Below are 15769 nucleotides of genomic sequence, written 5' to 3'. Positions count from 1 at the left end.
TTACCCTGTGATACCACATTAAACAGTTACATGATAGTCAGGCACATCTGAAGAATCAAGACATGATTCCAGACTTTTTAATTTTGCACAGTCTTGAATGTGTCCTTCTATTTAGAGCTGTGATTACCAAGTGAAGGACAGTCTTTTTCTTCATGTAGAGATGGAGTGTAACAGTTTGTGTACCCAGCTCCCTCCAACAGACACCCAAGGCTGTTGCTGTGGACATTCTGCCAGGAACCTCTAGTCATCAAGACCATCTGCTGAAAGGAAAAAAGCACATTTTACTTCACAATGTTCCTGTGAGACAAATAAAAACCTGAGATGAATACAGGCTTTTCAGACAACTGTGTGAAATAATCAGTCAGTACATAATGGTAAATATATTGAGACAGCCCTCCTAATGATAGAATTAATTTTTGCCAATGTCTACTATTGTGACGGTGATTGGATGTCATCTGTACAATGAGCCCATGTGTGAAATGCTCTTGCCACTAAACACTCCACAATCAATGTCATTGGTATCAAAAAGTAGAAAGCAGTTGGGGACCACAGTCACCTGGCCACAGAAATCACAGGTATGACAGTTTAAAGTGTGAAGAAGCCACCAACCTGCAGAGTCAATAGCTACAGATCTCAAAACTTTGTGTGGACTTTAGATTAGCTAAAGAATCCAAGAATCACATCTTCAACTGAGTCCCTCCTGGACTCTACAGCTGTAGAAACTTTGGAGTGACAATTGAAATTCCTCTGTCTGGAAATTCACTAGATCTGGATTTTACAATTGCTGGGAGAATAATACTTGCTGGCTGTATTGTGTCAAGATTAAAGATTGGTGGTGGGAGCATTATGATATGGGGTTGTTCCCCCCCCCCCGGCTGCAGTGAAAGGAACTCTTCATGCTGCTTACCAAGACATTTTGGACAATTTCATGTTTCTGAATATATGAGAACAGTTTGGTTCACCTAGAATGGCCTCTTCTAGTTTCAATATGATTGGACAATCTTGACCTCAACTTAATATAACACCTGTGGGATGAATTAGGCTAGAACCGATATAGGCAGGCTTAATTTCCCAACATTCGTGTCTGACCTCACAAATACTCCTAAGGCTTGTGGAAAATACTTCCAGTAGAGTTAAAGTAGAGTTAAAGCTCTTGTACCTACAAAGGATGGGCTAACTCCGTATTAAAGCCTTTGTACAAGGAATACTAGGCCAGTACAGATCACGTGTGTGTGAGGGCAAACCTCCCAAAACCTTTGGCAAAATAGTGTATATAGTTTACACATAATAGAACAGTTTACCTCATCAGGAAGATAGGTTTCTTCATCTGTGCTGCTTAAGAGCTAAAAGACAGATATTTGTGACTTACAATGGTGACATGTTGGCTATGTAAGCATAATCCTGTCCCACAGATATTTCTATAAAAAACAATTACCATTAGATGCTGAATAGCTGATTTGGTTTTCAACAAAAAATAATTATGTGTGCATGTCACCTCTTGTTTATCTCCTGTGATGTAGATGACCCTGGAAAAGCTTGGAGGAGCTTCAGGGGTTTCTAATGGACTCTCAGATTTGTCAACATCAGCAATATCCTGACAAGAAAAGCAGCTATTAAAAGCCCAACTGTGGATATAATGTAAATACTGTTTATCAACCGGTAGTGATAGAAAAGCAATACTCAATGGGTTACATTGTGGATAAGCAACAATGAAGGTGAACAGCAGAGGTAAGAGTCTGATGCTTTAAAAGCAGCAACACATGTAGCAATATATCACAAATGAGTTCTAGTCCGTGCATGCATCAACCTGGAAAGACTTAACCACACTTTCCCCTCACACTCTCACATACCTCCTCTGTGATGTGGACCCATTTGTGCAGAAGAGCCACCAGCGTGAAGTAGAGAAGCAGAAGAACCAAGGGGTTGACAAAGTCAGGCCAGCAGACTTGTGGATGCAGACCGAGACTGTGGGGCTGTGAACTATTGATTTGGATCATTCCCGTCATCCCAAACAACCTGGACAGAGATGGAAGAATGACAAGATGAAGAAAAGGAAAATGAAGTTAAAGAATTGGGATGTCTTGTAACTTGTTCAACATGAAGGAATTTGCAAAAGATAAAAAAAAATGACACATGGTGAGTATTTTTAAAGGGGATGACTAAAAACAGGTTGAAAAAAAGTGTGGATTAATAAAACAAATACAGTTGTAAAAGGTTCATTTTCTCTTTCAATAGAGAAATTGTTGATAAAGAAATTGTTTTTTAATAAGGCATTAAAATGAAGTAAAACAACCTCAGATATTATGCCATGTTATGATTTATTTAAAAATACCTCAACACAGCATAAAATATGCAAGGACATAAAAGCACCTTATAATTTAACAGCTTTTAGAACAATCTTTAGCTACGACTTTTCTTCTTCAGCTTTTTGAGGTTTATGTTAAAGGAACCTACAGGTCCTTCTCAAAATATTAGCATATTGTGATAAAGTTCATTATTTTCCATAATGTAATGATGAAAATTTAACATTCATATATTTTAGATTCATTGCACACTAACTGAAATATTTCAGGTATTTTATTGTCTTAATACGGATGATTTTGGCATACAGCTCATGAAAACCCAAAATTCCTATCTCACAAAATTAGCATATTTAATCCGACCAATAAAAGAAAAGTGTTTTTAATACAAAAAACGTCAACCTCCAAATAATCATGTACAGTTATGCACTCAATACTTGGTCGGGAATCCTTTTGCAGAAATGACTGCTTCAATGCGGCGTGGCATGGAGGCAATCAGCCTGTGGCACTGCTGAGGTCTTATGGAGGCCCAGGATGCTTCAATAGCGGCCTTTAGCTCATCCAGAGTGTTGGGTCTTGAGTCTCTCAACGTTCTCTTCACAATATCCCACAGATTCTCTATGGGGTTCAGGTCAGGAGAGTTGGCAGGCCAATTGAGCACAGTGATACCATGGTCAGTAAACCATTTACCAGTGGTTTTGGCACTGTGAGCAGGTGCCAGGTCGTGATGAAAAATGAAATCTTCATCTCCATAAAGCTTTTCAGCAGATGGAAGCATGAAGTGCTCCAAAATCTCCTGATAGCTAGCTGCATTGATCCTGCCCTTGATAAAACACAGTGGACCAACACCAGCAGCTGACACGGCACCCCAGACCATCACTGACTGTGGGTACTTGACACTGGACTTCTGGCATTTTGGCATTTCCTTCTCCCCAGTCTTCCTCCAGACTCTGGCACCTTGATTTCCGAATGACATGCCGAATTTGCTTTCATCCGAAAAAAGTACTTTGGACCACTGAGCAACAGTCCATTGCTGCTTCTCTGTAGCCCAGGTCAGGCGCTTCTGCCGCTGTTTCTGGTTCAAAAGTGGCTTGACCTGGGGAATGCGGCACCTGTAGCCCATTTCCTGCACACGCCTGTGCACGGTGGCTCTGGATGTTTCTACTCCAGACTCAGTGCACTGCTTCCGCAGGTCCCCCAAGGTCTGGAATCGGCCCTTCTCCACAATCTTCCTCAGGGTCCGGTCACCTCTTCTGGTTGTGCAGCGTTTTCTGCCACACTTTTTCCTTCCCACAGACTTCCCACTGAAGTGCCTTGATACAGCACTCTGGGAACAGCCTATTCGTTCAGAAATTTCTTTCTGTGTCTTACCCTCTTGCTTGAGGGTGTCAATAGTGGCCTTCTGGACAGCAGTCAGGTCGGCAGTCTTACCCATGATTGGGGTTTTGAGTGATGAACCAGGCTGGGAGTTTTAAATGCCTCAGGAATCTTTTGCAGGTGTTTAGAGTTAACTCGTTGATTCAGATGATTAGGTTCATAGCTCGTTTAGAGACCCTTTTAATGATATGCTAATTTTGTGAGATAGGAATTTTGGGTTTTCATGAGCTGTATGCCAAAATCATCCGTATTAAGACAATAAAAGACCTAAAATATTTCAGTTAGTGTGCAATGAATCTAAAATATATGAATGTTAAATTTTCATCATGACATTATGGAAAATAATGAACCTTATCACAATATGCTAATATTTTGAGAAGGACCTGTATACCGGAAATTCAAATTAGATAGACTTTTGCAAACATACATTGTGCATCCATGTTCTTCTGAGAATGAACAGACTTTCTTCTGACAGCCCTTCAAAACTAAACATACTCGTTCATTCAGTCTTTTTGTAATTGTTCTTCCATAAACCTGAACATTTTACATGCTAAAAAAGGCCTGCAGTGAGATGGACCTTTTAGAACCCCTCACTGTGAGTTCTGACATCAGGGAGAACTTGCCTGGATTTACAGTTCCTGGAGGTCCTGACAAATATAGTATTTCATCTGGTGTAAACTCACAATGAACAGCCTTTAATGTCAGTGCATTTTTCTGGTAGGACAAAAACTTCCATGTTGGAAATGATTATTTTTACCAAATAACCAGCAGTCAAATGTTGGCACCCTTCTGTAAGATATAGGCAATTAGGGCATTTTTGTAATTTAAGTCTTTTTTATCAGTGTCAAGAAACGTTTAATCAGTAAGGTATAACTTCTTATTTCCATTTGGTATAAGTATGACACAGATATATTCCTCTTAGCCATTCTTCAAAACCCGAAAGACAATAGAACATGCCATTTAAGTAAGGGTGACGTGTGTAGATAGTCAAGAATCAGGAAATCCCTACAATCGAAAAGCTACTAGCTCAAACTTTTCCATATCTACAGTCAGAGCAATAATTTAAACAACTGGAAGTGACAAACAAAGGTGGATGAGCTCCCAAGTTCATCTTGCCACAGTGTAAAATAAGGAAGATGCAGGAGCTTAAAAAACTATTTGAGAGCTGGATCACAGAGAGGCATCTTAGGGTCATCAGATCCGTGATATCCATTAGACACATTATTTTTTATCTACATGCCTGCTAACTCAGAGTGAAGCCATAAAAGTGCATTTTCTGTCCAACCATCCAACACTAATCAATGATCCTCCCTCTGCTCCAACCTTGTAAATGTTATAGAAGACTTAATGCTGTCTTATCTGTTATGATTTGGGGTTGTTTAGTTTCTGTTTTTTCCTTATTTGTTTCTCACAGTTTTTGAATCATGCTTCTGTTTATTATTTTCCTGGTCATGCTTTAGTTTTTGTCTTCTAGTTCATGTTTTGTCAAGTTTGGTTTTTGGATCTGGTTATGCTTTAGTTTCATGTTTTTCTAGTTTCTGTTAGTTTGTATTCAAGAGTCTCTGTTTTCCTCCAGCCACGTTTTGTTCTGTCTTTCAATTATCTTTATTTGGTTCACCTGCTCCAAGCTAATTTGTCTCCTTCCTCCACCTGGTTCACACTCCATATATACACACCTGTTCAGTTATTCATCGCGAAAACATTTTAGTTCATGTCATCTGTATCCTGTTCGTCATGCCAAGCCTGTCTTGCCAGCCTACCCATGTCTGTTTTTGCCTGTCTTGCCTGCCTGTTTATTATTTTGGTTCCTGCTTCTTCTTCTGAGTGAGTTTTTTGTTTTTTAAATCCTTTCTTCACTTACTGTCATGATGCCTGCTTGTCTGCATTCCGGGGTCCTCCATTTCGCAAGTCCTAACATTATCATAAATGTTTTTTAAGGAAACTGGGATTTTGTAAAAAGCCCTTATTCGGACTTGTTTTTACTCATTAAGTAAATCTCCACAAATTAAAGCTTGTATCTTTCTAAATGTTTTGCGCGAGATTGTTGCTACTGTAATAAAACATTAATTTCTTTTACGCCTTTTTAAACATGTTTACCAAGGTGCTATTAAGGTCTTCACATGTGATGATCATTAGTTAAGCAGAATTCCTGTGAAAGTCATAATTGTTTACAATGCACCTTTTAAGGTAAAATATTGTATCTGATATTTGCCTTATTTTCTGACCTAGAAAACATCTGATGATTTTGTTTTGTGTCATTAAAAGTAAATCTGTTGTATTCTCTGGGAGCTTTCTGTATTTTTTCTATGACCAGTTAACACAGGTGAGGTTAAATGAGTAGACAGTGATAAAGGTGCACTTTTGACATATGAAAAATAAACATTTTTCCTCACATTTTATTCTCAAAGGCGTATTTGTGCAATCTTTTTATTCATTCTCATTTTTACCTTGCATATACATCATCTGGTGGGACGAGCTGCTGGGACAGGGGCAGCTGGTAGAGGTACAGAGCCAGCAGGTGTCCTCCGCTGAAGATGGCCATCATCACACACAGGCAGCTGAAAAGCAGCATGCTGATGGACCGACTGAATATCCACCACCATACCAGTCCTAAAAACACTCCGAAGTACACTCCTGAGGTGAGGGAAGGCAGTATGATACCTGCAGACATGTAGGACACACAGTAAGACATTAATACAGAAAAGAGAAAAAATAGACAAAGCCTCACTGTATAAAAAAAGTCCATGACATTTTTTTAATCAGAGTCTGACAGTGAATCAGATTTAATCTTTCTTGCTTTGTGTCATTTGGGATAACCAGAACAATTAGCTAAATATCCCAATAATGTCTTTTTATATCTTTTAGTTTCTTGAAATTCAGAGTTTTACACACATTTCCTTAGCATTGGTTGGAACTGCTTTTAAACTGTACGACTTTGATCAAATGTTTTGGATTTCCTTCCACAAGCTTCTCACCACAGTTTGCTTGAATGTTGGCCCATTCCTCCTGAACTGGTGTAACTGAGTCTGGCTCATAGACCGCCTGTGGATTTCACTGTGGATAATGAAATAATCTTACCAGCTTCCATCCAGCATCTTCTTTTTACACCATAACACTTTTATCTCTGTTACACAGAACCGGTCTCTTTCCTGGACAGTATGAAAACTGGACATTCCCATGGTGTTTATACATTATTTGAACAAATGATTGCAGGACCTTCACGTATCTGGAAGAATGAACCATACTTGTGGACATCCACATTTCTCTTCCTGATATCCTGGCTAATTTATTTCAATTTTTTCAATGATGTCACATAGCAAAGCAGTATGCCTGAGGTGTTGTCTCCCCAAAGGTGTGCCTCCATTTAACTATATTGTGTGAATGAACCTTTTAGAAGCTTATGCCATGACATCTTCATTTGAGCTTTCCCAAACTGTTCCAAGCCTGAGTAACTATAGTGTATATACACTTTTGAATTTGAAGAAAATAAATAATATTATTCTTGCATTATCACACACATAGAATATAGAAATAATTTTGGTAATCCTATCAGACCTAAAAACGCTGTCCTAGACAGTGAGAAAAAAGGGTAATTGTCTGACTTTAGCTGTATGTACTCCAAAACTTTTCATTCCTTTAAGGCTTATATAATTTATTATCTTTACAAAAACGAACAGCATATCTAATAAAATAATCTATCTACCACTTCCTCATATTTATGAGTTAAACAGAAAGTCAAGTGGAATAGTCTTTAAAATTAAATGAATTTGAGTCCCTATCTAACCTGAAACATGACAAATAGTGAAGAATGCTTTTTAACCTCCACATTAGTTTTTTTGTCAGTAAATCCCTGACAGATTAAATTATTGGACCATGTTTTTATGGATGTGAGGAACAGAGACGCTGTTCATGCTGGACGGCAGCAACATCTTCTCTGTCATGTTGATGGGAATGTTTGGAAGTGAAACATTATGCAGGTCTGCTTGTTTTGTATGTTGAGGGTCTATTTTTCTGACAGTTTTGCACCTAACGGCCAACTGATCCCTGCCCTTTGAACTGCTGGTCTGGATATAATTAATTCTAATTAACATTGATGGCAGACATTACATTAAAATAAAACCTTATGTTCAAACCCTGCTGACAATTTAAAGCTACAATACGTCTCTATGGACACCTCAGTTCTGTAATGTACCTGCAAGCCCCAGCAGCACAGTGACCACCACTTTTCCCGCTGTGTTCATGATCGCTGACAGCAGCAGCCTCAGTCCAGCGGCAAACATTATCAGCTTCTGGACAAACTGCGGTTGGCCAGACTGAACCGGCACAGTGGTCTCGTCTGAGCTATCAAAAGACGAGGCCTCTGTCTCATATCCTTCCCCTGATTCTGTGTCAGAGTTTTCCACACCCTGCAAGATCCAAAAAACAAAAACAATCTGATATAACTGCATGGTACTTTGATATAACTGTACATTATTGACAAAACATAATGTTTCAGCAGCTGGAATGTGGATCTGCTGACACCTCTGGTACTGAAGGAGGGATCCCATTTTCATGGAGGCTGACTTGGGGCACAGGGCGAAGGAGTTTTCTGCACAGCCTCAGTAAGAACAGAATGGAGAAGAAAAGGCCAATATCTGGAGCCAAGAGTCGCACAATGTTTGCAGGGTCAACCGAACTGAATCTGAAAAAAATACATCACTGTAAAAAAACAGTTGGCTAAAGAATCTATCTCACAACAGAATATTTGTAAGTGGCAGAACAGCATGATTATAGACAATGAAATCTAAATGAAACTGAATTCTTTAGTTCATTTAGATTCATGGTAAAGTGTCAGAGTTTGAAAAATGCTGGCATTTATGGCATACTGAAAAAATTATTCAACCAAGTTCAAACAAAAATCTCCTAAAAATTGTGCTAAGGAGAGCCCCTCTTTGTTTTTCCTCTTCATTCACCGTATTTTGAACATGCCTACTAGCCTTAACAAATAGTGTGTAAACAATAGCTAACGATTAGTTTTTACATGAGCCAGGAATGACTTGTAGTTTGCAAAGTTTCACATTTTTATTGCTTTTTGTTGGTCTTCTGTGCTGTTTGCATCCACGTACCTTGTGTATATTGCATGTGTGTTGTCACTCTTGCTCAATAGAGCAAGAGTGACAACACCTATAAATAAAGGTCAATAAGAAATAAAAGCTGTAGTGCAATAACTCAAGCTGATGTAAGCATTAAGTGCACTGTACGCAATAAGTACTCCTTGGAGATATGAGTCCCATAAAAACATGATGACCCGGTAAAATTTTTGTCTTTTCCCGTCTTCCTGCTTTTTGTTTCAGTGTCTGTGTTCCAAACTAATTTAATCTCCGTTGCTAGAAGGATAACTTTCACATAAAGTCGAATGATCCGTCATGTACAGAGGCTTGCACGTACATTATGTTGGTGTGTTTATTTCTGCCTTAGATCATGACTATAAACCATTAAATCATCTACAAAAAAAGGACAAAATATAAAATTATATGTAAGTGCACGCCTTAATAAGAGTTTGAACTTGGAAATCCCCACTCCCAAGAACAGATCAAATGCAACTTGCAGGAGCAACACAGCAGTGCACAAAAAAGTAAGGGAAAAAAAAGAGACTTTTTTGTGGGAAACATTCATTTAGTTAATTTGTTGTAGTGCTCAGATTTACTGCTCTATTTAGCCCTTTTTAATAAATCCATTTGCAAAATTTAACTGGTCACGGATGTGCATGAAGCTCACAGATGTGAATTATCTAAAATAAAAGACATAACCACTATAAAATTATGAGTGTGAAGTGCTTCATACCTCACAATTCCTAAGTGGTAAAGGAAATCTTCCCAGATCCCAGCAACTGTTAAAAAGGAAGTAATTAGTGAAAAGATCACAAAATAGGAAAACAGATTCACCTAAAGGTCATTAATATCAGTCTGGAATGCATCGGTTTGCCTATTTTTGTTATTGTTCTTGTGTTTTAGATTCATTTCCAAGAAATATGGAGTTTTTAAAAATGTTCAGAGACAAGTGGCAAGTAGGTTTTTACCATGTGGAGGGAGGTAGCTGAAGGGGATCTGCATGAAGCACTGCAGGGTCAGGAATGTTATGCTAGTGTAGATTATTAACTGAAGAAACTGGCCAGTTTTACCTAGAAGGTGCAGAAGAAGAGAACTGAAGAAGTTCACACTTTCAAAAGATCTCCCTCATAACTTACAAACAAGTCACAGAGATACAGTCATCGGAGTTCCTAAGGCAGATGTTATTGCTGCATTACAGTACTAAAAAACTCTGAGTGTAGCTGTGTGTGTGTTTCAGGATCTCAGTTTTAGAAAATAAAAGACTTGCATTAATACAGAGAGATTAATGGATGTCATGGATTTCTCCCAGAGAAGGCTAAACTCTGTTGTATTTTACCATGGATTATTTAGCATCTTTTGCATAGTATTCATATCCTACAACTTTTCTAAATTTAATCACATTACAACCTGTGCGGGGGGTGTAATAGACAAACACAAAGTAGTGCATATGGTTTGAGGCAGAAGGAAAATGATGCATGGTTTTCCCAGTTTCTTACAAAGAAAATCTGACATGTGATACAAATGTATTCAGCTCCCTGAGCCAATACTTAATAGAACAGTTTTTTGTTGCTCTAAAGCTGCAATTCTTTTGGGTTATGTCTGTACCAGTTTTGCACATCTACAGACCGCACTTTTTACCCGTTCTCCTTATCAAAATGGCCCAGGCTCCTTCAGATTGGATGGAAAGTGTCTGTGAACATCAATGTTCAAGCCTGGCTTAAACTAGATTTAGGACTGGTCTTTAACTGGTTCATTATAATTATAACATGAATATCTTTTAATCCAAGCCATTCTGTTCTAGCTCTGGTTGTATGTTTACAGTCGTGCTGCTAGAACATGAACTTCCTCCTCAGTCTCAAGTATTTTACAGCCTCTAACTGGTTTTCTATCGATATTAGCCTGTATTTAGTTCCATCCCCTCATCAACTTTGACCAGTTTCCCTGTTCCAGCTAATAAAAAGTATATCCACAGCATGATGCTGCCACCACCATGCTTAACTGTCTAAATGGTGTGTTCAGTGTTTTCTACAAATAGCTGCCATACATAGAAAAATTTATTGTTGGTCTCATCTAACCTAAGTGCCTCTCTTTTTAGATTTTTTAGACTTCACAATTATGCACTACATTGTTTTGTTTTTTTGTTTTGTTTTTTTACATAATATCCTTTTAAAATACATAAAAGCTTGTAGTTGTAATGTAATAAAGTGTAAAAAAGTTTAAGGGGTATGAATATTTTTGCTGTCACTCACTGTATTCTTTATTATGAAACTGGGTACTTCTTTTGACTAAATTAAAGCATTTGTTAGAAGGTTTCCACCATCATACTCAGTTATTTGTGGAACAATAATTTCACTTTAAACTAATCCAAATATAAAATTTTTAAATAATGCTTCATACATTTTGAATGACTTCATAAGGTTTTATCACATTTTTGTGAATTTACTACGTTTAAGACAACAATACATGTTGAGAACAAGCAGTTGGGCAGCAAAATCTGGTCCTGATTACAAAATAAATGAACCGTTCCACATTGATTTTCTAGAGTTTCACTCTTACAATCAAAATGTTAGGGACACTAATAGCTGATGTAGCTCAACTGCAGCTGAGCCAGCAGATGCTCCGTTGATGTTCACCATTTTTACTAAAAGCATTGTTTCACTTAAACCTCTCTGCTTACACAGAGACACACACACACACTGAGAATTATAGGTGTGTCCACACCTAAAACAAATTGCACATACACGAGATGAGCACGCATTTTATGACTTAGCCCAAGGAGGGCAGGATCGAACTATGAAGAGCAAAATATATGGGTTCTGTGTAGCTGAAAGGCAAACTGTTTTTCAGTGATGGTGGAGATAGAAGATCGCTGACATCACATCTTTTAATTCTTTGCTGTAATTACCAGGCTATGCATAATTGATTTAGTCATTTGAACCACTTCCCCCCTTTACAAAGTACTTTGAGGGAGGGGTACAGATGCTTTAATTCATCTGTTTGCTGTGATCAATACAAGAAACACACATGACCTACTCACTCATGTCTGACTTAAATAAGGTTCATAACATAGTTATTTATAGGGAGCAAGAAGGAGTGAAAGTTAAAAACAGTAAGTTTGCTGTAATGCGTGTTGTGTTTATTACATCCTCTTCCTGTGCATTAATTGTTTTTTTCTGGGTACTCTATTTTCCACCAACTCAAACAAACTGTAGAGTTGTTCCTTTAACCCAGATGTTGGGTTTCTCCTGTTAGGACAGAGGTTTGGTAGTTTTGACAAAATTTTGTGTCAAAAATGTGACCCTGTTTGTTGGGTCATTCCTCACAGAGCGACCTTTTGACCTCCACAACAACCTGATCAGACCTCTCTGAAGCTTTTTCACATGATTAAATAAGATGTAAGACCAAATAATAGTCCATAAAATTAATACAGACAGTTAATATTTATATTGTGTCATAGATTGAGTTTTAACTTTGTTACACAACACAACTTTCATTAGACATTATAAAACCTAACCCAGATATTACTTGTTTGGGAATCCACGTTAGAGGTTATTCTCATCATCCCAGTTCTTTAGTGGCCATAAAGGATTAGTTTACATTTTTCAAGGGGAGGTTTTGAAACGTTCTTGTTGGAAATAGTTCTTTTACCTGTAGTAGAAAACATGATGTGTCACAGTAAGCTTGTTGAAAGGTAAAAATGTCCTTGGAGTAGGTTAAAGTCTAATAAACTAGTCAGATGTACACCATCTGGTTTATCAATGTACAACTAAAACTGAAACTGTTATCAGTGTGATATAATACTAAGTTGAGAGATATTAACAGTTTCTAATTTCACAACAGACCATTATTATTTTTGGTGCTGTTAGGTACTGCTGAACATTGCCTGTGTTTCCTTGGGGCATCTACCCCAGCTGAGCCTGAAGGCTGTATCAGCTGCGACATGTCGGTCCGCTCCAGCTCTGCCAAGAACAGAGTAAAGTTTTAGATTTTGTGTCACTCTGTCAGCTGTGCAGCCGCTGCATAAAAGATGGTAGGTTCCTGTGCTTTCCAGATCTCATAACTGTTTGAAGATTATCCCCGGCGGACTCATGGTCATCTGTGAGGCAGATTGAGACGGCACGCGTCTAACCAGACGTTCTGAAACTTCATGGTGAAACTATATTTTACTACAGGTAAGAGAACAATTTAAAATAATAACTTCACAGACCCTCACTTCAAAAAATCCAAACTTACCATTTAAAATCAGACATTAATCACTTTAACTCATATTTTGAGTTGAAAACCTAGCCTAACATGCTTGTTCCAACCCTTAACACAAGCCTATAGGGTTAGATCAACCAAGGACTGTTGGACTGGATCACTACCTGGCCAAGAGGGATTCTCCAGAACATAAACTGTAACACAAATATATATATATATATATATATATATATATATATATATATATATATATATATATATATATATATATATATATATATATATATATATATATAAATACATACATCATATATGTAGGTTTGTCTGTAATGAACTGCCGTGGGTTTCTGAAGTCGCCTCAGTTTAAAAACAAAAACTCCTCATAAAACACTAACTCGTTCTAGATGGGGAGGCATCCACATCTTATTTAACATGAATTACAGATTTTTTAGAAAAGGTATGTATGTCACCCCTCCTATTTAGACTACAGTTTTTTAATTTCTCCTTCTGTCCCAAACCTCTCATTTAAATCTCGCTTATCTGTGCTGCCTGGAAGTAAGACCAACAAAATGCCCCACATATACATTCTCTAATGTTTTATTTCTTCCATTTTGTTCAGGCTGAAAGTTGGACTTTTGGATTTCCCATTTTTCACTGAATGCACCATCAGCAACTCATCAGAAAACGAGTCCATATAAGCAACAAATTATGAATCATCAGCCTGTAAAAGCCTAAACAAACTTAAACACACGGACTGGAAGTATTTTTTAACATGGAAGGTTTAATATCACAGACCTTTTAAAAGGAAGACCATTACAAGTGAGCTCTTTATTTAACGAAAATGTGAAAACACAACATGATATATCTTCATAAATGGACACAAAAAAACTATAGCTCTAAATAATAATTTGGTTTAAAGAAGCATTTTTTAAATTCTGTCCAAGCTTGTTTTTCATTTGTCGCTTAGCTGGACACACCCATGCTGACCACTATCAGCTCTGTTGAACCAAATTATTGAAACACTTTTTAATTTATTTAAAGGTGGTAAGACGGACTCATCTGTAGCTCTTAGAGAATAAATGATGGAGAATATGATTCAAACTATTCAAAAATCTGTGCAAATTCTCAGACGTGACTACTTTAAATCAGCTTTAAAGTATGTAACTAAATCTCGTACAATAAATATAGTCCTAGCACTCAATATTTTAATACAACTGTTATATTTGCAGCGTTTCTTGCAGAAAACATGCGTGAATCTATGTACAAGAATTATTTGGAACATGTTGACCTGACTTCGTTTAACTAAATTATTATAAAATTCAGACATTAATAACTGAAACTGGAAAAAGATGTGCAATATCTGAAATACAATTTTAATTGTTGAAGCTTTTCTCACCTTTTAGGGTGACCAAGCTCGGGTTCGGCAGCAGTGGTACGGTGAGCAGAAACACAAAGTACACCACGGAAAGGCCATTATAGCGAAATGAAGAAGCTGAGGAGAAAAGGAAACAAATGAAAGAGTTGGATAGAAATGGTTTAACTTGGCCCATCAGAGCCATTTGTTTTTCTATTAGGCATAGAAAGTCATTAAGCTGTTTAGGGTGAAAACACCTAAAACTGTTCTCTCCTTAGTTATTTCTAATTGGTATTAATTTATAATAATTTAAATGTCATTTTTTTGTATACCATATTTTTTTTTTTAAATGAAAAAGATAAAGTTTACCGAAGACCTGCAGAATTTAGTCATATAAATACACATTTAAAGATTAGGTAAAATACAAAAACAGACTAAAATAACCATTAAAATATTTGTGAGCTTTTTAGTTTCTCGGGTGCTCTTTAGACTCATTCTTGAAGTGAAACTAAACTAAAAAAGCATTTTTATTTTTTGAACAAAGCATTTTAACAATATAGGATGCTGTAGGAAAACATAGGTGATCCAAAATAATTTCTGGCTGCGGGAATACTGTTAGTTTTGCTATTGAAATAGATCGAGTGGCAGAGGAAAATCACTGAAATTGTGACATAAAGTTAGTGTTTGTCCAGAGCCAGCAGGTTCTGGTCTCTGGTCTTTTCCATCATAAAGTCTAAATTATTATTTTTGCATTTTCTCAATACTTCAAGGCTGAATTCCTTATCACCACAGCATGGAGAGACCTTTATTTGTTAGAGCGTGCACCACAGACTGACCTGCATCAAAACGCACCTAAATCTCAGCTTTACTCAAATTGTAAGTTAAAACCTCATAAACGGGTCATAAACTTAGTAATTAAAAAATTTTTAAAAACACTCACCAGTCAGCAGAAGCAGAGGTAGTAATAAGTTATAAAGTATCCCAACCACAAGATCCCCTGCCATGCTGCTTTCTGAAACTCCTGCAGTTTCCTTCAGACACAATCGCTCAACAAATAATTTCCTCAGAAAGGTGGACAGAAAATCCAAGCGGCTCACTCATTTCTCAGCAGTCAAAACATCCTCTAATACAGCTTTTAAAAGTCCAAAACCCTCAAATAGGAACAAGACATGTAAAATGTGAGTTCAGCACCAGGCAGCACTGAAAGAAGTAAACCTTGACTTTATGATGCCTCTACTGAAGGTGACTCCCTTTGCTCTTTGCTTGTGTCTCTGTCACACCCTCCACTCCCTCCCTCACCTCTCTCATTTAATGTGCTGCATCTCCTATCCACATATTGCAGCTAATCTCACACAGAAAGATAGCCTCTATTATTACCTGACCGAAACATCTGCTTCCACTGTTAAATAAAAGCATCTAAAAGAGCAGAATTATTTAACGTTCATTGT

At 37.4% G+C, this 15769-nt stretch overlaps 1 protein-coding gene across 1 annotated transcript in view; it reads right to left on the bottom strand.

Moving 5' to 3' along the window:
- Window positions 1–15325, bottom strand: part of si:dkey-11f4.7 (piezo-type mechanosensitive ion channel component 2) — a 54712-nt gene extending 39387 nt beyond the window's left edge. The window contains exons 1-11 of the mRNA XM_047390660.1: window positions 15262–15325; window positions 14364–14459; window positions 9736–9837; window positions 9501–9546; window positions 8199–8358; window positions 7870–8083; window positions 6125–6338; window positions 1839–2016; window positions 1496–1594; window positions 1302–1343; window positions 128–260 (exon numbers count right to left, since the gene is read on the bottom strand). Coding sequence (XP_047246616.1) covers window positions 128–260; window positions 1302–1343; window positions 1496–1594; window positions 1839–2016; window positions 6125–6338; window positions 7870–8083; window positions 8199–8358; window positions 9501–9546; window positions 9736–9837; window positions 14364–14459; window positions 15262–15325 — 1348 coding nt within the window. The remainder of the gene's footprint in view (window positions 1–127; window positions 261–1301; window positions 1344–1495; window positions 1595–1838; window positions 2017–6124; window positions 6339–7869; window positions 8084–8198; window positions 8359–9500; window positions 9547–9735; window positions 9838–14363; window positions 14460–15261) is intronic.
- Between the last annotated feature and the right edge of the window lie 444 nt (window positions 15326–15769).

This window comes from Girardinichthys multiradiatus, chromosome 1 (assembly GCF_021462225.1).
Source record: "Girardinichthys multiradiatus isolate DD_20200921_A chromosome 1, DD_fGirMul_XY1, whole genome shotgun sequence".
In the NCBI taxonomy this organism is placed as follows: Eukaryota; Metazoa; Chordata; class Actinopteri; order Cyprinodontiformes; family Goodeidae; genus Girardinichthys; species Girardinichthys multiradiatus.
Note: the sequence above shows the minus strand (reverse complement) of the source record. Positions and strands in the feature narration are given on the sequence as shown.